This window comes from Oncorhynchus mykiss, chromosome 18 (assembly GCF_057628025.1).
Source record: "Oncorhynchus mykiss isolate SJ-2025 chromosome 18, ASM5762802v1, whole genome shotgun sequence".
Taxonomy (NCBI): domain Eukaryota; kingdom Metazoa; phylum Chordata; class Actinopteri; order Salmoniformes; family Salmonidae; genus Oncorhynchus; species Oncorhynchus mykiss.
This window is the reverse complement of record NC_143039.1, coordinates 57550977-57576063: the sequence shown is the minus strand read 5'-3', so window position 1 is coordinate 57576063 and position 25087 is coordinate 57550977. Positions and strand designations below refer to the sequence as shown.

General features: G+C 41.7%; 1 protein-coding gene and 1 long non-coding RNA gene across 10 annotated transcripts in view; both read left to right on the top strand.

Moving 5' to 3' along the window:
- The first annotated feature begins 44 nt into the window (after positions 1 to 44).
- Positions 45 to 5989, top strand: LOC149975605 (uncharacterized). 2 transcript variants are annotated; one of them, XR_016488558.1, is made up of 5 exons: positions 45 to 156; positions 365 to 433; positions 801 to 844; positions 2902 to 3079; positions 4111 to 5989. It is a non-coding gene; the product is annotated as an uncharacterized LOC149975605 (long non-coding RNA). The 2 variants fall into 2 exon arrangements; XR_016488557.1 differs by lacking the exons at positions 801 to 844; positions 2902 to 3079 and having other exon boundaries at positions 365 to 447.
- A 104-nt stretch (positions 5990 to 6093) lies between these two features.
- LOC110496426 (DNA topoisomerase 2-beta) overlaps positions 6094 to 25087 on the top strand; it is a 30181-nt gene continuing 11187 nt past the window's right edge. For 3 of the 8 annotated variants that reach the window (XM_036953005.2, XM_036953003.2, XM_036953002.2), the window contains exons 1-17: positions 6094 to 6654; positions 11058 to 11300; positions 11583 to 11673; positions 15793 to 15856; positions 18563 to 18708; positions 18965 to 19062; positions 19520 to 19732; positions 19976 to 20149; positions 20398 to 20499; positions 20648 to 20785; positions 21035 to 21173; positions 21415 to 21572; positions 22653 to 22778; positions 23069 to 23179; positions 23404 to 23509; positions 23733 to 23842; positions 24160 to 24252. In XM_036953005.2, the coding sequence (XP_036808900.1) occupies positions 6613 to 6654; positions 11058 to 11300; positions 11583 to 11673; positions 15793 to 15856; positions 18563 to 18708; positions 18965 to 19062; positions 19520 to 19732; positions 19976 to 20149; positions 20398 to 20499; positions 20648 to 20785; positions 21035 to 21173; positions 21415 to 21572; positions 22653 to 22778; positions 23069 to 23179; positions 23404 to 23509; positions 23733 to 23842; positions 24160 to 24252 (2154 nt within the window). In that variant the 5' untranslated portion in view covers positions 6094 to 6612. The remainder of the gene's footprint in view (positions 6655 to 11057; positions 11301 to 11582; positions 11674 to 15792; positions 15857 to 18562; positions 18709 to 18964; positions 19063 to 19519; positions 19733 to 19975; positions 20150 to 20397; positions 20500 to 20647; positions 20786 to 21034; positions 21174 to 21414; positions 21573 to 22652; positions 22779 to 23068; positions 23180 to 23403; positions 23510 to 23732; positions 23843 to 24159; positions 24253 to 25087) is intronic. The other 5 variants (XM_090208859.1, XM_090208857.1, XM_036953004.2 and 2 more) reach the window with 3 other exon arrangements.

Genomic DNA, 25087 nt, shown 5'->3' with positions numbered 1-25087 from the left:
TTCAGGGTTGCCAGGTTCAGCTGATATTTGTAGCCCAATGACTAGTCAAAACCCGCACATAAGGCCTGAAAACTAGGCCCCTTTTCCAATAATTTAGTCGAACGAGTTAATAAGGAATATCGTCTTCCCTTCTAACGACCTAAGAAGCAACATTTGGTTTGCCATCTTAATAATTAGTATTGCTAGATAATGGAACTAATAAAGGAATTTGAATATATCGCAATAGAAAAGATAAATCAGCTTTATTAAACTTTTAAAAACGAATGTTAGGCTATTTTCTGGCAATTGTGCTGTTATGATAAGACTACAAACCGTTATAAATGGCCTATTTGCGAGATTGACATGTCGTTTCATTTCATTGTAGCTTCAAACCCAAGAAGACTCAAGGCTGTAATCGCTTCCAAAGATGCTTCAACAAAGTACCGAGTAAAGGGTCTGAATACTTATGTAAATGTGATATTTAAATGTGTTATTTTTAATACATTTGCAAAAATGTCTAAAAAACTGTTTTTACTTTGTCATGATTGGGTATTGTGTATTGAGGAAAAAAATATTTAATACAGTTTAGAATAAGGCTGTAACAAAACAATTTGGAAAAAGTAAAGGGGTCTGAATACTTTCCGAATGTGAAAACATGTATAATGCTTCACTTGTTATGAGCATATACCTTATGAAATGTGTGTAGAGACCTCTCACCTGGTACGTTAGATTGTAAACATACAAGAACTGTCATTCAAGAGGCATGTTAAATGTATTTTTTAAACTAGATTTGTTTTGGTTAATGGCCCTGAATTTGCCAGTCAGCTCAAGAGACGGGGGGACAGGACCAGGGACTGCCCCATTGGTGAGATATACAGCTGTTTTACCGAGTCAAATAACTGCTTACTTCATTGCATGTTTGTGGACCGACTGGGACCACTGATACGAAAATGTTTACAAGCATGACTGTAGTTGCTTTGACTGTAGTCACTTTGACTGTATTCACTTTGACTGTAGTCACTTTGACTGTATTCACTTTGACTGTATTCACTTTGACTGTATTCACTTTGACTGTATTCACTTTGACTGTAGTCACTTTGACTGTATTCACTTTGACTGTATTCACTTTGACTGTATTCACTTTGACTGTAGTCACTTTGACTGTATTCACTTTGACTGTATTCACTTTGACTGTAGTCACTTTGACTGTAGTCACTTTGACTGTAGTCACTTTGACTGTATTCCCTTTGACTGTATTCACTTTGACTGTATTCACTTTGACTGTATTCACTTTGACTGTAGTCACTTTGACTGTATTCACTTTGACTGTAGTCACTTTGACTGTATTCACTTTGACTGTAGTCACTTTGACTGTATTCACTTTGACTGTATTCACTTTGACTGTATTCACTTTGACTGTAGTCACTTTGACTGTATTCACTTTGACTGTATTCACTTTGACTGTAGTCACTTTGACTGTATTCACTTTGACTGTATTCACTTTGACTGTAGTCACTTTGACTGTAGTCACTTTGACTGTATTCACTTTGACTGTATTCACTTTGACTGTATTCACTTTGACTGTAGTCACTTTGACTGTATTCACTTTGACTGTATTCCCTTTGACTGTATTCACTTTGACTGTAGTCACTTTGACTGTATTCACTTTGACTGTATTCACTTTGACTGTAGTCACTTTGACTGTATTCACTTTGACTGTAGTCACTTTGACTGTATTCACTTTGACTGTATTCACTTTGACTGTATTCCCTTTGACTGTAGTCACTTTGACTGTATTCACTTTGACTGTAGTCACTTTGACTGTATTCCCTTTGACTGTAGTCACTTTGACTGTATTCACTTTGACTGTAGTCACTTTGACTGTAGTCACTTTGACTGTAGTCACTTTGACTGTATTCACTTTGACTGTATTCACTTTGACTGTAGTCACTTTGACTGTATTCACTTTGACTGTATTCACTTTGACTGTAGTCACTTTGACTGTATTCACTTTGACTGTATTCACTTTGACTGTATTCACTTTGACTGTAGTCACTTTGACTGTAGTCACTTTGACTGTATTCACTTTGACTGTAGTCACTTTGACTGTAGTCACTTTGACTGTATTCACTTTGACTGTATTCACTTTGACTGTATTCACTTTGACTGTATTCACTTTGACTGTAGTCACTTTGACTGTAGTCACTTTGACTGTAGTCACTTTGACTGTAGTCACTTTGACTGTATTCACTTTGACTGTATTCACTTTGACTGTAGTCACTTTGACTGTATTCACTTTGACTGTAGTCACTTTGACTGTATTCACTTTGACTGTATTCACTTTGACTGTATTCACTTTGACTGTATTCACTTTGACTGTATTCACTTTGACTGTAGTCACTTTGACTGTATTCACTTTGACTGTAGTCACTTTGACTGTATTCACTTTGACTGTATTCACTTTGACTGTATTCACTTTGACTGTATTCACTTTGACTGTATTCACTTTGACTGTAGTCACTTTGACTGTATTCACTTTGACTGTAGTCACTTTGACTGTATTCACTTTGACTGTATTCACTTTGACTGTATTCACTTTGACTGTAGTCACTTTGACTGTATTCACTTTGACTGTATTCACTTTGACTGTATTCACTTTGACTGTATTCACTTTGACTGTATTCCCTTTGACTGTAGTCACTTTGACTGTAGTCACTTTGACTGTATTCACTTTGACTGTATTCACTTTGACTGTAGTCACTTTGACTATAGTCGTTTTGGATGATAGTGTAAATTGCATATATTATTACTGTATCTTATTCTTCACTTTAATGGTCCTTGGAGTCTTTGAACTTTGGGTTCAATGGGTACACCTGCTTTTTTAAAACAATGGGTTTGTGTTCCTCTCTCTTTCTCTCCCAGGCTGCTACAGCAGAGGTTGTGTTTGTTCCGACTGAGAAGGTGAAGAGTGGGAGAGTATTTCCTCTGTGGAACAACTCCACCAAGGATCACTACTGCAGGGTGTCCAGTGACAATGAGGACATCCAGGGATGGAGGAAAGAGTCTTGTGTTCAGGAAGCTGAAGAATGACTGGCAGATGGTTTGTTTTCATCCATGTCATAAACGATAAGATGCAATGCTCTTAATGATTCAATGCAGTTCTTATATTGACACATCAATGGGATATTTGTGTTCCTTTTCTGTATTTTTTCTATTGGTCAGTCTTTGTGATTGTTAAAGCAAGGGCATTACTTTTTTTTAGCAGAAATAAATCATTTATTGAGCATTTATCAATCTATCCAAACTTTGGATATGTTGCTTCTATAGTATATGTGTATATCAACTGTAAATATTTCCATATTTATGCTGTCTTTTTCCTGTCAGTAAATACACGTTATGTCCTGTCAGGTGTATCTAGCTCGTACAGAGGGCTCATGGTCAGGGAACATCAGTTATGTCCTGTCAGGTGTCTCTAGCTCGTACAGAGGGCTCATGGTCAGGGAACATCTTATGTCCTGTCAGGTGTATCTAGCTCGTACAGAGGGCTCATGGTCAGGGAACATCAGTTATGTCCTGTCAGGTGTCTCTAGCTCGTACAGAGGGCTCATGGTCAGGGAACATCTTATGTCCTGTCAGGTGTATCTAGCTCGTACAGAGGGCTCATGGTCAGGGAACATCAGTTATGTCCTGTCAGGTGTATCTAGCTCGTACAGAGGGCTCATGGTCAGGGAACATCAGTTGGAAGTTGGACTGTGCTCCTGTAGGGATGAAGATAAAGACAGTCTCAGTCAGAACATGCAGCCAGACCTTTCACTCTGGAACCGGCCGCTAGGGTCTGCAGTCTGGACAGAACACAATGTCGTTCTCAGGAGGTGGATGGATGATTGATATATTTTTGTCTGGTTTATGTGAACCATACCTTTCAGGATTAAGTTGGAAGCCTTTTTCAAATCAATTTAAAGTGCAAATTGTAAACGGGTACTTAGTGATTTGTAAATGTAATAGAGATATTATGATTTGATAGTCAGAGAGCTGTAACATTGATTTGTATGTGCACTTAACTGATCAGCATTGTTTTCTTCCTTATCTTGCATAACAACAGCTAAACAATTTTTATGTTTTTGAACACAGACAGGGAGATGCATTCTATTCCGGGTCTTTTCTTGATCCTTGGAGCTGGTCATGGAGATGGAGCTAGCCGGAGGAGAGGGAGAGTCGTCATGGCAACACTCCCAGATGTTCCGGCGGGCTTTGAATGAGCCGAAGGAATCCTCATTTGAAATTCTCGTCAAGATGGAGGAGGACTACGCTTAATGAGTGTGTTCGATCGCTCTGAGCAAGGCACTACATTGGTTTGCTAATCTTAATAAAGCAATGAGTAGTTATTTTGGGATGCAACATGATATATAGATCAGTGATTCTGCTCAGTGCCTTGCTCAAGATAATCACCTTGAATACACCGACTCTGTTCATAGTCATGTGTAGTGTGTATATTCATAGGCATCTTGGTGCTTATGAGATAAACGGAGGAGTAGTAGTTTGGTGATATTGTTTGTGGGTATGGATGAATGGTAAGGTAGTCCAATAATCAGTCGGGATCTGTGTCTTGAATCAATAATCTTGTATTGATTACAGATCTTGTAATGATGCTGCTTGGGTATTTACTGCCAGTAATGTCTTGAGACCCAGACCCAGACCCAGCTTCTGTATGACACAAAAGCCTTTGTTATCTAGACTGTCTCTGCCAAAAGAGGAGTTACTTACTTGACTTAATCCTCTTTGAACCTTTGGGAGCACATGGCGTCCACCATGGCTTTCCACCTCAAAGGGGACTATGGATCAGTATGGCCTGGCTGTAACACCCTGCCATAACATGGTTCTGGCTCCTGACACAGAATAGGGATATATGACCTGTGAGCCTAAAGTCCATCTGCTATGGAGTTATGTCTGTATCCACTTATGGTTATGGATATACTGGTATTCTACATTTATTTGTGGTGAATGCATGTCACATGCACCGAATACCACAGGTGTAGACCTGACAGTGAAATGCTTACTTACAAGCCCCAAACCAACAATGCAGTTGAAAGAAAAAATACAGATAAGAATAAGAAATAAACGTAGCAAGTAATTTAAGAGCAGCAGTAAAATAACAAGAGCAAGACTATATACAGTGGGATACCGATACAGAGTCAATGTGCGGGGGCACCGGTTAGTTGAGGTAATATGTACATGTGGGTAGAGTTATTAAAGTAACTATGCATAGATGATAACAACAGAGAGTAGCAGTGGCGTAAAAGAGGGAGAGTGGGCAATGCAAATAGTCTCGGTAGCCATTTGATTAGGTGTTCAGGAGTCTTATGGCTTGGGTGTAGAAGCTGTTTAGAAGCCTCTTGGACCTAGACTTGGCGCTCCGGTACCATTTGCCGTGCGGTAGCAGAGAGAACAGTCTATGACTAGGGTGGCTGGAGTCTTTGACAATTTTTAGGGCCTTCCTCTGACACCGCCTTGTATAGAGGTCCTGGATGGCAGGGAGCTTGGCCCCAGTGATGACCTGGGCCGTTCACACTATCCTGTAATGCCTTGTGGTCAGAGGCCGAGCAGTTGCCATACCAAGCAGTGATGCAACCATGCTCTCGATGGTGCAGCTGTAAAACCTTTTGAGGATCTGGGGACCTATGCCAAATATGTTCAGTCTCCTGAGGGGGAATAGGTTTTGTCGTTCTCTCTTCATGACTGTCTTGGTGTGCTTGGACCATGTTAGTTTGTTGGTGATGTGGACACCAAGGAACTTCAAGCTCTCAACCTGCTCCACTGCAGCCCCTTTGATGAGAATGGGGGTGTGCTCAGTCCTCTTTTTCCTGTAGTCCACAATCTTCTCCTTTATCTTGATCACATTGAGGGAGAAGTTGTTGTGGGAGTTAATGTGTTCTTGTTCAAATATGTAAATTGTGCAATCAGTATGATAAATGTATATTATTTACAGATTAAATGTGGTTTCATACACAGTTAATGCCTGGACTACATAGGTGCCTTGGTAAGAAAAAGTACTGCGGTTGGTGTGTTTCTACTACCACCTACTGGTTACAAATTGCAAGTACATGTATTTTTTTCATTCGCTGAATTACCGGCGCCTCGAAAAGCGATCACCGGATTGGTGGGTTACGCTGTTGGGATTGTCGCCGTGCGGATGGTGGAGCCGGATGGAGGCAGGCGGCGGTGTTTTTATTTCTGAATGAACATTTAGGGTATTAAATTACAGCCGTATTAAAAAACTATTTTATTTATACATTATTTCAATTGATTTTGTACTACATGAAATGTTGTGAAACTATTTAACGTTTGGAATTTGTACAGTAATTTATAAATCTAGGCAAGTAGCAAGCAAGCTTTGTTGAGGATTTCAGGCCTAGTTCTAACCACCGCTCGTCGATTTTAACAATAGCCGCGATACACTCCCTCATCCGGGACTATTTTGACAAGACATTTTTCAACTGGTACGAACACAGAAAATATCTCAATGTGGTCCGTTGACTGAAATAATTCCTGAGTTTATGGACTATATTGTATGCAGGACTTTTCAGTATTTTATCTGCTAGTAGCATCACGAACATTTAGGGAAACAAAAGGAAGATGTCCAACGGCGCAGCAGGAAGCGGGGGTCTGACTTGGGTGGTAAGTTACTATTTTGTTAAATGTTGGATTACTGGACAGACTTACTTTATCGCTCCAGGTAGCGTTCATCATTTTGCCAAGATGCACGAGAGAAATTCCAGATTGTCACGAGCTGGACATTCTAAAATGGCCAGTGATGATGCTAACTAGCCAGCAGCTAATACACCCCTTTAAACTAGCATGCGCCTTTTAAAGACGGGCCATACTTTGGTATATTAATTTAGCTATGCTTGCCCGGCACAAGTACTATCACAGATTGGTCCAACAACGTTAGAAGATACATTGTTTTTTCGTAAACATGATGATGTCATTAGGCAACATTGCTTTCCTGCAAGGCACGGGTGAATGAGCCACTTGGCCAATGGCAATGCCCCAAAAAGTTCTTTGTTGCAATACACGTCAAGTGTGATTGATGGTCAGTTTGCATATTTTGCATGCACGCCGTTTGAATATAGAATCTTAAATGTGTCTCAAAATACAGTTATTCGTAGGTAGCCTAATCTATATAAAAAAATATGCTTACATATTCCTTAAATGTATTTGCACGACATTTGGCCAGCTAGCTATAGCAGCTTCCAACCCGTAAATGCAGCGGCACAATTTGGGACCTGTGTGAAGCTAGTCACATAAGGATTTAGCCACAATAGTGGAATTTGCGGTTCGCCTCCAAAATAAAAGTCCACCATTGAAAGTGATTCAAACGGATACAAATAGTGGAATCATGCTATATTTGGACTAGTTAATTTGACAAATGTTTTTGGTTGACTTTAGAATTGCATTGGGGGCATACCCGCATGCACTGTACAGCCTAACATATTGATGTTGCTCCCATGAATTGAAGAATCAGCCTACTCAGTGACACTCACAGAACACAACTGTCTAGAGATAACACAAATATTAGCATCTTCACCCATATGGCAGGAATTGTGGGAAATCATCTTTCCAGTCAGTCTATTTTGTGTATTACATGCTTACCACACTGCTTGCCTTCCAAATTAAATGTACACATGCATGTTATACAATCATTGCACCCACACGGCTTGCAAGCGTCTGCGTAGCCAGGCGCTAAAATACAACTTGGTTCTATTTGTGATGCTTGACTCGCTGCAAGTCCCGCCTCTCCCATCTCTTCATTGGTTTTTAAGAGTATATACCCACGTGGGTGATTGAAAGATAAACTGAGGTTCACACTCCAGTCCAGTTGGTAGTGGTAAGGCACCGTAAAGTTGGTTGCCAGATGGCATATAAAGTCCAAAGAAGAAGAAGCCTGACGGAGGAGAGATTACTAAAAACAAACTCGGTTTAGGGGCGGCAGGGTAGCCTAGTGGTTAGAGCGTTGGACTAGTAACCGGAAGGTTGCAATTTCAAACCCCCGAGCTGACAAGGTCGTTCTGCCCCTGAACAGGCAGGGTGATCAGCTGTGACACTCACAGAACACAACTGTGTAAAGTTCACACAGCTCTTATTAGAGAACTTTAACTGTGGGAAATCAGCTTATAGCCTATTGTGCATATTGAACCTTCATATTGGACTGTACAACCTAAAATAGAGATTGTGCACCCATGAAATGGGCTATTGTTGTATTCAAGTATTCAGACCCCTTCGCCTTATTCTAAAATTGATTAAATTAAAATTGTCCCTCAATCTACACATAATGACAAAGTGAAAACAGGTTTTTAGACATTTTTGCAAATGTATTTGAAATAAAAAAGATACCTTATTTACATAAGTATTCAGATCCTTTGCTACGAGACTAGAAATTAAGCTCAGGTGCGTCCTGTTTCCATTGATCATCCTTGAGATGTTTCTACAACTTGATTGGAGTCCACCTGTGGTATATTCAATCGATTGGACATTATTTGTAAAGACACACACCTGTCTACATAAGGTCTCACAGTTGTCAGAGCAAAAGCCAAGCCATGAGGTTGAAGGAATGGTCTGATGAAACCAAGATTGAATTCTTTGGCCTGAATCCCAAGCGTCACATCTGGAGGCAACCAGGCACCACTCATCACCTGGCCAATACCATCCCTACAGTGAAGCATGGTGGCAGCATCATGCTATGGGGATGTTTTCAGCGGCAGGGACTGAGAGACACATCCAAGACAACGCAGGGGTGGCTTCGGGACAAGCCTCTGAATGTCCTTGAGTGGCCCAGCCAGAGCCTGGACTTGAGACCATTCGAACATCTCTGGAGAGATCTGAAAATAGCTGTGCAGCGACGCTCCCCATCCAACCTGACAGAGCTTGAGAGGATCTGCAGGGAAGAATGGGAGAAACTCCCCAAAAACAGGTGTGCCAAGCTTGTAGCGTCACTCCCTAAAAGACTTGAGCTGTAATCACTGCCAAAGGTGCTTCCAGAAAGTACTGAGTATATGGTCTGAATACTTATGTAAATGTGATATTGCAGTTTTATTTTTTATAAATGAGCAAACGTGTCTAAAAACCTGTTTTTATATGTAATTTATTGGTCTGGATACTTTCCGAATGCCCTATAGAATAGGCTGAATGCTTAATGTGGCTCATTTCACACTGGTTTTTAGAGTCTCACAATAAAAAGCGAAGATAATATTTGGATGAACTCTACATAGTTGTATTGTGTTCTGTGCAACATCCAGCGGTTAGAGTGTGAATTAAACCATGACATAGGGGGAGGGTCTGTATTGAGCAAGTGCAGGTACTTATTATTATGGGCCTAATAATAAAGATGTCATTTAAACATACAAATATTTTCCTTTCATTGTGACATGAACACAACCAGTCATGGCATTTTCATGTGACTGTCAAACAAATCACTTCAAAAAGTAGGCTACCTGTGCATGTTCGTCCACTCAAAATAACTCACGCCATTTGATGAATGGAAATAGACTTCGCTTACAAAACATGATGTTCAGTGATTGCCATTGGTGAGGCCTATATTAATTGGTGCGTCTTGCTGACAAATTGCTGAAACTGTTCCGGGTAAAACGGGATGGTCAAATGGCTAGACTGGGCTACAATGTGTATTACCATTGCCGGTAGCCTAGCCTCTGAGCCAAGGCAATTTTTAACACATGGACACACAGAATAGGTAGCCTACATTCAATATAATAAATTAGTTAAATAAAAACACGTTTTACACCCTGCTTCATGAGTTAATGCCTGGAGTCTTCACACATCCTCCGTGAGACGCAGGCTGGAATGCCGTCTCAAGGTCATGCAGGATTCTTTCAGATCGTTTAAGCAACCAAGATTAGGTTCTTAGCAGACCTAGTATTTAATTCTCTCAATATTGCTTTTTTGTAGTTCTCTTATCAAAGCAACTATCCCAGAGTGGTGAACTATCATGTGAGCTAAATGGATGCTTTGGCTTGATAAGCTGATTATGACTTGCTGTGCGAGTTGGGGTGAACCACAGACTATATTGGGTGAACTTTCTTTGGTCCACTGTTTGTTACTAAAAGGTTGATGAGCATTGTGAGGGTCTGTTGCTCAGATACCTCCCCATAGAGAAATTTAAACTGGTCTCAAGTGCCACAGGTGACAGGGACTGCATTATTCTCAACCACTGTGTTTGTTATTACACAGTTTATATAGTCTTATTGCATGCTCAAGGGCTCTGGATCAATTGTATACCTTACCACACAAATACACTTTAGATCAAGGATCATTAACTAGATTCAGCCACGGGATGTATTTTTTCTTGAGCGGATGGTCAGGGGGCTGGAATATAATTACAAATAATTTCTATACAAAGAAATTGACCGCAACAGATATATTTGACTAAAACATAATCATTTCAAACCTTACTAATATGTGTATACAATCACATATACAGTATCTCTATAATGCGTAGGAATACTTGGAGCTGGTGTTTTTAGTCTTTTATGTCCCAACAAATTACAAAAATATAATTTTTAAAAAGATGCTCTTTTTTTTGGCTCAGAACTTGGGGTGGGATATAAAATCCCCTGCAGCCCAAATTGTTCCCGCAGGCTGACCATGCTAGCAGTATTTACATTTTTATTTGATAAAGTTTGCTCCTCAAGCACTGTCACTTTTATGGCCTCTCCTTAGGTGCAATCCTAAGCATTTAACAATGAGATCCACTGCCTTAAACAATGGTGTCTTCTGCGTGCGTGTGTGCCGGGCAACTAGCCTAACCAAGTAAACCTTCCAAGTTGCATCCAACCCACTAATCGAGCAACCAACCAAAGCGTAAAGGAGCATTGAAGGAACATTTTGAGGCTACACTGGACTAGTCGGACGATCCAAACAGTAGAAGTGGGGAAAAAACGGCTACTGCTGTGCCTTTTCTAATGGGCAGCTCTGATAATCAGCTGCTAGTGCCTGCAGACACAGAGTTCAATTATTTATCTTTAGTGTAATTTTTAACAAAGTTGTGCACATGTGTCTAATACCAGACCCTCTTTGATAAGAAGAATGCTGCCAAAAAGAGGGAGGAGGAGGCAGCCGCGGCGGCGGCAGCTGCGAACGGCAGGGGTGATGGGGGCAAGGCGGAGGGAGGAGGAGGAGGAGGAGGAGGAGCCAAGAAGAAGGGAGGAGATAAGATGTCAGTGGAGAGGGTGTACCAGAAGAAGACCCAGCTGGAGCACATCCTACTGAGGCCAGACACCTACATCGGCTCTGTGGAACCTGTCACCCAGGTGGGTTAGGTTCATCATGTCTGTAGACCTCTAGCTTGTGTTCAGGAGGGTGCAACAGAAAACAAAATTGTGCTCCAAATTTTTGGGGGTGGGTAACATCTTCCTGTTTCACTCCTGTTTTGTGCCTACAGAAGACTCATATTCTAAACAACATTAGTTACAACAACAACAAGTTCTGTACCTAGATCTAACAGAGAAATCTGGTGTTGCTCTTTGTTGTTGATGTGTAGTGAAGTATTATGAATGTTTAATAAATAAATATATTTATTTCGCCCCTTTCAGCAAATGTGGGTTTTCGATGAAGACCTTGGGATGAATCTACGAGAAATCACTTATGTCCCTGGATTATACAAAATCTTTGATGAAATTCTTGGTAAGTCTATCAGGATCTTTTAAAACAGAACATACACAGGTGACAACGTGGTCATTATGAACTAGCTAAAGCCCTCAGTTCATTTTTATTAAGCTGTGGTATTACTGTATTGGCCTCTGATGGGCCTTCCCTCAAGGTAGAATAACGGTGAACCAAAAAGCAGCTGGATTGATTCCACGAGCCGACTAGGTGAAAATCTGTCTATGCCGTTGAGCAAGGCACTTAACCCTCATTGCTCCTGTAAGTCGCTATGAATAAGAGAGTCTGCTAATTGACTAAAATCTTTTTGGTTGAGTTAGATTTTATTTTAGGTGTACTTTGCTATGTCATATAAATAAAAAAACGTTTTGGAACCACTGTGCTAAATGATTCAAATGTAAAATGTAGATTTTTTGTATAAATATATATATATATACACACACACACACACACACACACACACACACACACACACACACACAGTACCAGTCAAAAGTTAGGACACACCTACTCATTCAAGGGTTTTTCTTTATTTTTACTATTTTCTACATTGTAGAATAATAGTTTTGATGTCTTCACAATGATATAACACATATGGAATGTAGTAACCAAAAAAGTGTTAAACAAATCCAAATATATTTTAGATTCTTTAAAGTAACTACTCTTTACCTTGATGACAGCTTTGCACACTATTGGCATTCTCTCAACCAGCTTCACCTGGAATGCTTTTCCAAAAGTCTTGGGAGTTCCCACATATGCTGAGAATTTGTTGATTGCTTTTCCTTCACTCTACGGTCCAACTCGTCCCAACCACCTCAATTGGGATGAGGTCAGTTGATTGTGGTTGTCAGGTCATCTGATGCAGCACTCCATCACTCTCCTTCTTGGTCAAATAGCCAATACACAGCCTGGAGGTGTGTTTTGGGTCATTGTCCTGTTGAAAAACAAATGATAGTCCCAAGTTCAAATCAAATTGTATTGGTCACATGCAGATGTTATTGCGAGTGTAGCGAAATGCTTATGCTTCCAGTTCCAACAGTGCAGCAATATCTAACATGTAATCTAACAATTCCCCAACAACTACCTAATACACACAAATCTAAGAAAAGGAATTGAATAAGAATATATACATATAAATATATGGATGAGCAATAACAGAGCGGCATAGGCAAGATGCAATAGATGGTATAAAATACAGTATATACATAGATGTGTGATACAAGAAATGTAAACATTATTAAAGTGACTAGTGATCCATTTCCAAAGTGGCCAATGATTTCAAGTCTGTATGTAGGTAGCAGCCTCTCTGTGTTAGTGATGGCTGTTTAATAGTCTGATGGCCTTGAGATTTAAGCTGTTTTTCAGTCTTTCGGTCCCAGCTTTGATGCACCTGTACTGACCTCGCCTTGTGGATGGTAGCAGGGGGAACAGACAGTGGCTCGGGTGGTGGTTGTCCTCGATTATCTTTTTGGCCTTCCTGTGACATCTGGTGCTGTAGGTGTCCTGGAAGGCAGGTATTTTGCCCCCGGTAATGCGTAGTGCAGACCGCACCACCCTCTGGAGAGCCTTCTGGTTGTGGGCGCTGCAGGTGGTGATGCAGCCTGACAGGATGCTCTGAATTGTGCATCTGTAAAAGTTTGTGAGGGTTTTCGGTGACAAGTCAAATTTCTTCAGCCTTCGGAGGTAGAAGAGGCGCTGTTGTGCCTTCTTCACAACACTGTCTGTGTGGGTGGACCATTTCAGTTTGTCCGTGATGTGTACGCAGAGGTACTTAACTTCTCTCCTTCTCCACTGCTGTCCCCCCAAACCAGATGGGATGGCGTATCGGCAGAATGCTGTGGGAGCCATGCTGGTTAAGTGTGCCTTGAATTCGAAATAAATCCCTGACAGTCTCACCAGCAAAGCACCATCACACCTCCTCCTCCATGCTTCACGGTGGGAATAACACATGCGGAGGTCATCCGTTCACCGACTCTGCGTCTCTCAAAGATGTAGCGGTTGGAACCAAAAATCTCACATTTAGACTCATCAGACCAAAGGACAGATTTCCACCGGTCTAATGTCCATTGCTCGTGTTTCTTGGCCCAAGCAAGTCTCTTCTGCTTGCCTCCCGAGTGGCGCAGTGGTCGCAGTGCCACTAGAGATTCTGGGTTCGAGTCCAGGCTCTGTTGCAGCTGGCCGTGACCGGGAGACCCATGGGGCGGCGCACAATTGGCCCAGCATCGTCTGGTTAGGGGAGGGTTTGGCCAGCAGCGATGTCCTTGTATCTTCGTATTGGTGTCCTTTAGTAGTGGTTTCTTTGCAGCAAAATCGACCATGAAGGCCTGATTCACACAGTCTCCTCTGAACAGTTGATGTTGAGATGTGTCTGTTACTTGAACTCTGTTTTCATCTGTGCTAACCTATTTGCAAAAAGGTTTTCTAATGATCAATTAGCCTTTTAAAATGATAAACTTGGATTAGCTAACACAATGTGCCATTGGAACACAGGAGTGATGGTTGCTGATAATGGGCCTCTGTACGCCTATGTAGATATTCCATAAAAAATCTGCTGTTTCCAGCTACAATAGTCATTTACAACAATAACAATGTCTACACTGTATTTCTGATACATTTGATGTTATTTTAGTGGACTAAAGAATGTATTTCAAAAACAAGAATTTCTAAGTGACCCCAAACATTTGAACGGTCGTGTATATTGTTAGTGTATATATTGTTTAAAGGAACTCCGCCCTGCTTTAAACTTACTCTCTTTGAAGTTGTAATAGTGGAATGCCCACGGTGCACTTTTGAAATTGGTTAGTGCTACATCAGTTTCTCTTGTCATGTTAGTCATTGCATACCTTAGAGAGCTATTTATAACTTTTCAGAAATATCCAGATCAACTAGTCCATGTCAGCTAACGTTTTTTAAAGTTTTTTTATTCCATAGATATTGTTGTAATTTTTTTGTCACTCAAATCACACAAATACACATTAGACATGGCAAAATGTATAGAATTGCAAGAAAATTAGCTTTAAAACCGCAACATTTTCTCTGCACCCCATGACAAAATGTGTACCAACAAGAGGGGTGTGAACAGTTTGTGTCATGAACAGTGCTTATGCCCATAAAAATAGACATGGCGCAGGGGAGCACAGGATGTTCCCCAACGCTGAAAGGGGGGCCCTCGAGTGGAAAAAGTTTAGGAACCCCTGATTTAGCAGACACTCTTTTCCAGACAGACTTACAGTACATTCAGTAAATATATTGTTGTAGGTAGGATGGTATCGAGATGAAAACAAGCTTTTTATCTTGTCCAACAATATATCTGTAACATCTATTACATTTAACCTGTTGTGTAGAGGAGCTAGCTTGTTCCTGTGTGTTCTGTGGACAGCCTGGCCCCCCTCCTCCTTGCTCTTACTCATGTAGCCATTTGTCTGGAATGAAGAGCCGTCTGATGAAATCTTTTATTGGTTGTCAGTTACACACTGATTAAGACAAGCGGCAGCAGCATAATTTGCTGGTCTATGTTATGTGTTTGGCTGACTGGCACATTCAATATGGGGTACAACCAATTATTGTATTGCAAAATGTCAGGCTTCTGCATTGATAAATACCCTGTCCTGATACAGTATGTTTATACCAGGCACTACCTTGAGTGATCAAGCAACTGGAAATCAGTCGCATGCAATGGAAGAAGACAGGAGATTAGTTTTTTGCTCCACACAGTGTTAATTTAGCTGTTTTATAGTGGTGATAAGGTAATGACAGCAGTCTGTCCTCGCTGCTCAAATATTCACTAGTTCCTACCACGGCTATATAATTATTGACTAGACATAACTCGCACAGGGTCAGTCCACACCTAATGTCACCTTACAACCCAAGCAAAAGCTTGAAATGAAACAGGCCAACCAAACCGTATAACTGTCAGGAGACTCGACTGAGGCTATTTGACTTTTCAATATGTTTCCAGTATGAGAGACTTGAAAGGATGTGGTTTTGGATTTTATAGGCCAGGCAACATTTAGTCTATTGATTCTCAAGTGTGTCTAAAGTTCTTGATGAAAATGTGATTATCTTCTCGATAGTCTTATCAACACAATTAAATCCCTGCAATCTACTTCTCCTTTGAACATGTTTTTCTCTACTCCACAGTCAACGCAGCTGACAACAAACAGCGGGATAAGAGCATGTCAACCATAAAGATCTCCATTGATCCGTAAGTACACATGCACAGTAAGCAGTTGTCAATCAGTAGTCAAGTCCAGTTTGAGCCCAAAAACCCTACTGTGCACGCTGCATAGGTAGGCACAGCAGCTTCCCTCTGTTGCAGTTAGTTGTCATCTATCCGTCATTATCATAAGTTCTGTTTAACAGTTCTGTTCTATGACGGCAGAGCCGTCTGCTCCCCTTGAGGTCATGCGTAGCAGTGTTGGAAAAGTCATTTGAGCATAGCAGCTCCACCCCCCCCTAGAAATTGTGCAGTGGATGCTGCCTAGGTAGGTGCAGCAGCTTCTCGTCATTGGAGAACAATGGCTCCCCCTGACAAATACCATTTTGCTGTTAGAATGTAGGTCTCTCTAGACTGGCTTTTAGACTGGCTTTTCAGTGATTGATCAAATAAAATAGCGGAGTTAGTCCATGGAAATGGTTCTGGTTGACCAATAAAATAAGCCTGCAGCCCAGTAGTTCAGCTCACTAAGTAGCCTTATAAATATACAGTCCCTTCAGAATGCATTCATACCCTTTAACTTATTCCACATTTTGTTATAGCCTGAATTGAAAACAAATGTCATCCATCTACCCCATAAGGACAAAGTGAAAACATGTTTCATTGTTTTTAGCACATTTATTGAAAATGGATGACAGAAATATCTCATTTACATAAGTATTCACATCACACCCCTTAGTCAATACATGTTAGAATCACCTTTTGGTAGCAATTACAGCAGTGAGTCTTTCTGGGTATGTCTCTAAGAGCTTTGCACACCTCAAATTGGTTGTTCAAGCTCTGTCAAATTGGAAGTCTTGCCATAGATTTTCAAGAATACTTAAGTCAAAACTGTAACTCTGCCACTCAGGAACATTCGATGTCTTCTTGGTGAGCAACTCCAGTGTTTTAGGTTATTGTCCTGCTGAAAGGTGAATTCATCTCCCAGTGTCTGGTGGAAAGCCACCACTATGCTTGTGTTGTATTGAATTTGCCCCAAACATAACTCTTGGTATTCAGGACAATTGCTTTGCCACATTTTTTGCAGTATTACTTTAGTGTCTTGTCATAAACAGAATGCATGTTTTGGAATATTTTTATTCTGTACACTTCTCAGTTAGGAGGCTAGTATTGTGAAGTAAGGACAATGTGATTGATCCATCCTCAGTTTTTTCCTATCACAGCCATTAAACTCTGTAACTGCTTTAAAGTCACCATTGGCCTCATGGGGAAATCTCTTAGCAGTTTCCTTCCTCTCCGGCAACTTAGTTAAGAAGGACACCTGGAGCTTTGTCGTGACTTGGTGTATTGATACACCATCCAAAGTGTGATTAATAACATCACCATGCTCATAGGGATATTCAATGTCTGCTTTTTGTTTTACCAATAGGTGCCTTTCTTTGCGAGGCATTGGAAAACCTCCCTGGTCTTTGTGGTTGAATCTGTGTTTGAAATTCATTGCTCGTCTGAGGGACCTAACGGATAATTGTATGTGTGGAGTACATAGATGAGGTCGTCATTCAAAAATCATGTTAAACACTATTATTACACACAGAGTCCTTGTAACTTATAATGTGACTTGTTAAGCACATTTTTACTCCTGAACTTATTTAGGTTTGCCATACCAAAGGGGTTGAATCCTTATGGGCTCAAGACATGTCAGCTATTCATTTTTTTATTGATTTGTACAATTTTCAAAAAACATATCACTTTGACATTATGGGTTATTGTTTGTAGGCCAGTGACTAAAATCTACATTTAATCAATTTTAAATTCAGGCTGTAACACGACCAAATGTGGAAAAAGTCAAGGGGTGTGAATATGTTCTGAAGGCACTATCAAGGCATGCAGTTTTTTCTGTGGGAGAATGTATTTGAAAAATGCGAAGCATCCATTTTGTTTAAGTGATCTGCCCACTGTGATGTCTGTGTGTGTGTGTTTTAAAGCCAGCGTTGTGCATGGTTCTGTGGGGTATTTAGCCGTACGTTGATCTGTGGCACAGTGTTAGCTAGCAGCAGGGGGTTGTGGTAGAGGCTGATAGATTTCTGGGGCGAGAGAGGGAGAGGGAGAGAGGTCTTAATGAACAGTTGGCTCTGCAATTCAGGGAGCTCATTTAACATGCTGTTCACCTACGGCACGACATCCACAGCAATCTGCACACACAGCAGACTGCTGAACGTCAGAGTGTCCTTCAGAGAGCTTCCCTGTCTCCTCCCTGTGAGGCCAGGCCTGTCTGCATGTCTCTCTCTACCACCCTGTCCTGTCATATCTCTCTCTACCACCCTGCCCTTTCATATCTCTCTGTGCTTTCTCCTTTCTTCTTCTCTGTTGCTCTCAAGGGCTGGAATTTATAATGGTTTTATATGAATGTTGGAGCCCCGTTCCAGAGCTTAAATCATCACACGTTGGGCTTATTTAGTTTTGCTGTGTTGCTCTACAGTGTGTTTAAAATCACAGTCCTAAATCCACTGGTTTGGCAAATGGGGATTGGTTGCAGTATTGTGAAATGTTGATGTTTACATGCCAGAAAGGTCTGGCTAGATTTATGTTTATTGAACTAAATATAATTTTACATCTTATTTTATTTTAAACATTTTTTTTACCAATATGTTATTTATGATCTTAATGTAAAGGTTAGTACAGCTGATTCTGGCTGTCCTGTGAAGTTCTTTCAACTCTTTGTTTGTTCCTACGCTCATCGTCCCCTTCCTTCAGTGAGTCCAACACCATCAGCATCTGGAACAATGGTAAAGGCATCCCTGTGGTGGAACACAAAGATGAGAAGATGTACGTTCCCGCTCTCATCTTCGGACACCTCCTCACCTCCAGTAACTACGACGACGAGCAGAAGAAAGTCACAGGTGGGAAAAATCACTCTGAAAACGAGAATCGAATTCATTTATGAATTTTTCTTTGTCCCTTTATGTAATAACATTTCATATGGTTTCGATAAAGCTTTAGACAGAACGTCTAACCTGAAATGTTTAGCTACTGAATAGCTGAATAGTTTTGTAGTTCCCCTTGCAGTGCTTAGTACCACTACACTGGAATTAGTGAATGACTATAGGTCAATTTCTCCACGGATGAAAGCACGTCTCCCTTCTGTTTTCCTCCTAGGTGGAAGGAACGGGTACGGTGCTAAACTCTGCAACATCTTCAGCACAAAGTTCACAGTGGAAACCGCCTGCAAGGAGTACAAACACAGCTTCAAACAGGTACAGACAACGAGAAAGCACAGCGTGATTGCGATCTGTTGTTTAGTCAACCTTGAAAAGAGAATTCTTCAAACAGCTAAGCACCAGTGGTTGTTTTGTAGGAGTACAGTATGTGACTTGTGAGGGGGTGAGTATGAGTTGATTCTCACTGTCAGGTGTGGTCTCACAGGATTCTACGTTGATATTGTAGGATTCTACATAGTTTTGGGGGATTTCTGTAGTTTCTCATAAACCAGATGGTTTTTGTGGTTTGTCCTACAATTGTCACTTTCAGTGAAATGACTCAACAAAATAGTGATAGTTTGTTCAATCAGTGCACAGGGCTTTTTAATTAACTCTTATCTCTTTGATAGAGTTTCACAATACAACCTCATGATTCATTCTAGTTTCCTTAACATGTGAAGAATGTAGTACATTTCATGACAATCTCTCTCCCCCTTTTTCTCCCTCTCCCTAGACTTGGCAGAACAACATGGGGAAGACGAGCGACTCCAAGATCAAGTTCTTTGACGGGGACGACTTCACGTGCGTGACCTTCCAGCCGGACCTGTCCAAGTTCAAGATGGAGAAGCTGGACAAGGACATCGTGGCTCTGCTCACCAAGAGGGCTTACGACATCGCTGGGTCCTGCAAGGGCGTCAAAGTCATGCTCAACGGGAAGAAACTCCCTGTAAGCCCCTCCCCATTTAACCACACATAGTAAGATGGGCTGTCCCATATACACAGAATACATGCTGTACATAAGGTGCCAAGTCTTGGAAGACCCTGGTCGAAACATTTTGAAATGAAATATAACGGCCAATTTCACTACACCTGTTTCAATACAGTGTCATTTGCTAATAACTTTTCCAGAACCGGAGCCACAATCCAGACCCAGTTTATGCTCTCACCTGTCCTTTCCCTCTCCTCCCAGGTGACAGGATTCCGCAGCTATGTGGACCTGTACGTGAAGGACAAGCTAGACGAGGTGGGCGTGGCTTTGAAGGTGGTCAACGAGTCGGTCAACGAGCGCTGGGAGGTCTGTCTCACCATGAGTGAGAAGGGATTCCAACAGATCAGCTTCGTCAACAGTATCGCCACCACCAAGGTAACATCCCCTCAGGGAATTACGTTGTTAAGTCTGTTATATTACCAGAACTATACCCTTTGATTTGGAAAACTATGACTTGACCAGTCTAGGAATAATGGACAGAAATGAAGTGCGTTTTGCATGTGTAAATATACTGGGACGCGTGTTCATTTAGGTGCTATTCACATGTTGTAGTATGACTTGAATCACTTTCAACCACATCAGACATGTTTTATGTACTACACTGCTTGTTTTGTGTCATTCAGGGTGGCAGACACATTGATTATGTGGTGGACCAGATCGTAGCCAAGCTGATAGAAGTGGTGAAGAAGAAGAACAAAGCTGGTGTCTCAGTCAAACCCTTCCAGGTTATTTATTACCATCTTATTAATGTGTTATTACTATCGTGTTACTACAATAGTGTTACTAGTAATTCCATTGTTAGTGAACTGGGATAAGAGCAACTTAATGTAACGTTCAGCTACCATCTTAGTGCTTTACTTTTGTCTGACTCAGGTGAAGAACCACATCTGGGTGTTTGTGAATGCGTTGATCGAGAACCCGACCTTTGACTCCCAGACCAAGGAGAACATGACCCTCCAGACCAAGAGCTTTGGTTCTAAGTGTCCTCTGTCTGAGAAGTTCATCAGAGCAGTAAGGAGATTCTTCTTCATAAATGGCTGTTCTTTACCACAATGAAATATCACTACCTCCTAAATGTATACATGTGATGTTGGGCCTTCACTCTTCACATACACTGTTTCCTCACAGAGAGGAAGTTATTTACATTGAATTGGTATCATATGATCTCTAAAATCAGTTCCAGGTCCTTTCTTGTGTTCTCTGTTCACCTGGAATATTAAACAATGATATATCATATTAAATTCTTTATTTTGTCTGCAGGCGACCAACTGTGGCATCGTGGAGAGTATCCTGAACTGGGTCAAGTTCAAGGCCCAGACACAACTCAACAAGAAGTGTTCTTCAGTGAAGTACAGCAAGATTAAAGGCATCCCCAAGCTTGACGACGCCAACGATGCTGGTAAGACAACCACAACTACACTGCTCTGTGTGCATAAGCCCTACGATGTTCCTAATCTACTTATCCATCAAGAGGGCCTCTTTTACCAATGTTTATATTGAAACTAGTTGAAGACTTAAAATTAGGATGGGGGAACAGAGCTAGGTTGTTGTGCCCACCCCTTTTTATAAAAAATGAGGGGAACACTAAATTGTTTAAACACACACTGAACTGCACGTCTTACCTCTGTCTTCACCCCCAGGTGGTAAACACTCGTCAGAATGCACTCTGATCCTGACTGAGGGAGACTCGGCCAAGTCCTTGGCCGTCTCCGGCCTTGGTGTCATTGGGCGAGATCGCTATGGTGTCTTCCCACTACGAGGAAAAATTCTGAACGTACGAGAGGCCACACACAAACAGGTTAGTGTCAGGTTAGTGTCTAAAAAGTGGTTAGATTGGGCTGGGATTGTGTATGAGTGATTACAATTGAGATGATTAATGTCTCGAGTGTACACCAAAATGATAAGTAATCAAATCAAATCAAATGTATTTATATAGCCCTTCGTACATCAGCTGATATCTCAAAGTGCTGTACAGAAACCCAGCCTAAAACCCCAAACAGCAAGCAATGCAGGTGTAGAAGCACGGTGGCTAGGAAAAACTCCATAGAAAGGCCAAAACCTAGGAAGAAACCTAGAGAGGAACCAGGCTATGTGGGGTGGCCAGTCCTCTTCTGGCTGTGCCGGGTGGAGATTATAACAGAACATGGCCAAGATGTTCAAATGTTCATAAATGACCAGCATGGTCCAATAATAATAAGGCAGAACAGTTGAAACTGGAGCAGCAGCACGGCCAGGTGGACTGGGGACAGCAAGGAGTCGTCATGTCAGGTAGTCCTGAGGCATGGTCCTAGGGCTCAGGTCCTCCGAGAGAGAGAAAGAAAGAGAGAATTAGAGAGAGCATATTTAAATTCACACAGGACACTGGATAGGACAGGAGAAGTACTCCAGATATAACAAACTGACCCTAGCCCCCCGACACATAAACTACTGCAGCATAAATACTGGACGCTGAGACAGGAGAAGTCAGGAGACACTGTGGCCCCATCCGATGACACCCCCGGACAGGGCCAAACAGGAAGGATATAACCCCACCCACTTTGCCAAAGCACAGCCCCCACACCACTAGAGGGATATCTTCAACCACCAACTTACCATCCTGAGACAAGGCAGAGTATAGCCCACAAAGATCTCCGCCACGGCACAACCCAAGGGGGGGCGCCAAACCCAAGTAATCTTGTAAACAAATAAATACTCAAGGGATTTCCGTAGATCGTTTCCCAAAAGTGCCGTAAGGACCGTTCCGATCAACAGAATAATTTTATTAAGATCAGCTGAAGCTAAACTCTTTTGGGTTGAGTCCACCAGAGCCAAGGTGGCCCACCCTGCCTTAGTCAGGTAGGGGAAACACTGACACGTCCATGTTTCTCTTTCCCACCAGATCATGGAGAACGCAGAGATCAACAACATCATCAAGATCGTGGGTCTGCAGTACAAGAAGAGCTACGAGGACCCAGAGTCTCTGAGATCCCTACGCTACGGCAAGATCATGATCATGACCGATCAGGTTCTAACTTTTAATCAATCCCACCAACGCCCGACGTCTACAATTGACCCATGTCTTGCAATTATCATCATAATCAATAATTGTAATAACTATGAGCGTAAAGCATCTTTCATACATTATCCATGCTCTTAAGGTTCATCTGAAATGGCGTGCTATTCCCTATATAGTATGGTGTAGTGCTCCAAAAGTAGTGCACTACATATGGAGTAGGGTATCATTTTGGATGTAACCTTGGGTCATAACAATCCATCCTAATAGAAGGTTTCTTTGTGTTGATGATCTGCTGACAGGATCAAGATGGCTCCCATATCAAGGGTTTGCTCATCAATTTCTTCCATCACAACTGGCCATCCCTGCTCAAACACACCTTCCTGGAGGAGTTCATCACGCCCATCGTCAAAGTAAGACTCTGTACGGCTGGTCCCAATTTTCTCCCTGCCACTTCCCCTTTGCCCGAACTCTTCACTGTTTGCAAATCTACACCGGCTGAAACCTCCATCATAGGACTACATGACACAGTCGAGACTGCCGATGTTTGAAGTCAGTTGCCATAAGCGGACAATGTTTAGATTGGCTTAAAGCTCTCAACCATGGTTGTAATGCTGCTTTTAACTCTTTCCTGCAGGTGAACAAGAATAAACAGGAGCATGCTTTCTACAGCATTCCAGAGTTTGACGAATGGAAGAAACAGACGGTCAACTTTAAAACCTGGCATATAAAGTACTACAAAGGTTTGTTCATCACATGTGGATCATCCTCCAAACTAACCATTATTGTTAACCAAGCTATTCTGTTTCACACTACCGAGGCAATTCGAGCCAAACTCTTCTGTGCTGGCCTGAATATATGTCCACCATAGTTGCTGGACCATGCTGAACATATCTGAGCCAGCTCAGCACAGTTTGGGTTGGCATGATAGTGTGAAAAAGGTTTGAGTGTTTATTTGTGTTCCAGGTTTGGGTACCAGCACAAGCAAGGAGGCCAAGGAGTACTTTGCAGACATGGAGAAACACCGGATCATGTTTAGATACGCCGGGACAGAGGACGACGCTGCCATCACACTGGTGGGTTTACCATGGACACCACTCTCTCTCCTTTTTCCCTCTAACGGTCTTTCAATAGTTTCTCATTAAATATACAGGAAATAGATAGAAAAGTTAGAAAATAAATTCAAAAAATGGCTCGACGAATGTATTCATCAAGCTAGTTTTGCTGTCGCACAAAATGTATTACCCATCCTTCTATCAACTCACACAAGATGGCTTTGGACTTTATTTGTCTGTGCTCTGCTTGGGAAATCCTTGTCAAATGGAGGGGGGACTGACAGTGATGTCATTTGACTGACACTAACAGTGATCTATCCATTGCTGCCTGTCTCTAGGCGTTCAGTAAGAAGAAGACTGACGACAGGAAGGAGTGGCTCACCAACTTCATGGAGGACAGGAGACAGAGGAGGATGCACGGCCTGCCAGAGGTGGGTGGGGCTGACTGTGTGACCGACTGTGTAGAAACCTGGGTCTCCTGCATGCCAGAAGACTGTTAGCCCACCTTGCTTAAAGAAAAGATTCACCCATTTTTAATGTTATATCATATTTGTGCATCTCTGAGTGATATTCTGTCAATTCCCGGGGTCATTTCATGTTTTCATGTGTATCTGTGCCATTCACCATTCAAGCAGGCTGAAATACAGCCACTATAACACGTTTTGCATACCTCCTATAGAGTAAATCTCCAGGTCTCACGAGTGTGCTAGGTTCCATCTGCGCTGTGAGAGACTGTCCAGATCATTCACATCAGGGCAGATGAAGGAAAGGAGGCGTGGAGAGGAAGCAACAGACTATTGAGAAGCACCCTGTGAGAGACTGTTGGATATTGGAGTTTGATGAAAGGAAGAGGACGTAGACTGTTTTAGATCTGTCTGTTTGTCTGTCAAACAATCATCTCTTCACCATGGGAGTTACTTGGACCATGATGTGTCACAGCTTGTTTTAGAGTCTTCTAGCTGGCTCCTTTGATTCACAAGCATCTGATGATTTATGCTGTCAGTGTTCCTCACATATCCTAAGCATTGAAATGGAAATATTCCCCCAAAACACGCCAATCAGCCTAGTTCTGTTGTTGACGTTTAGTAAAATGACTCTTTACTGTTTATCACTGATGTAAAGTAGCAGCTGCTTTCCCCATGTGAATCCCATCATAGCCAGGTCTGACACTGATAACATCACAGCGCCGTTCATTTCTCTCTCATCCTACAGCAGTACCTGTACGGAACACCGTTTTGTAATAGACTCTGTTGCTGTCGGTCGCTG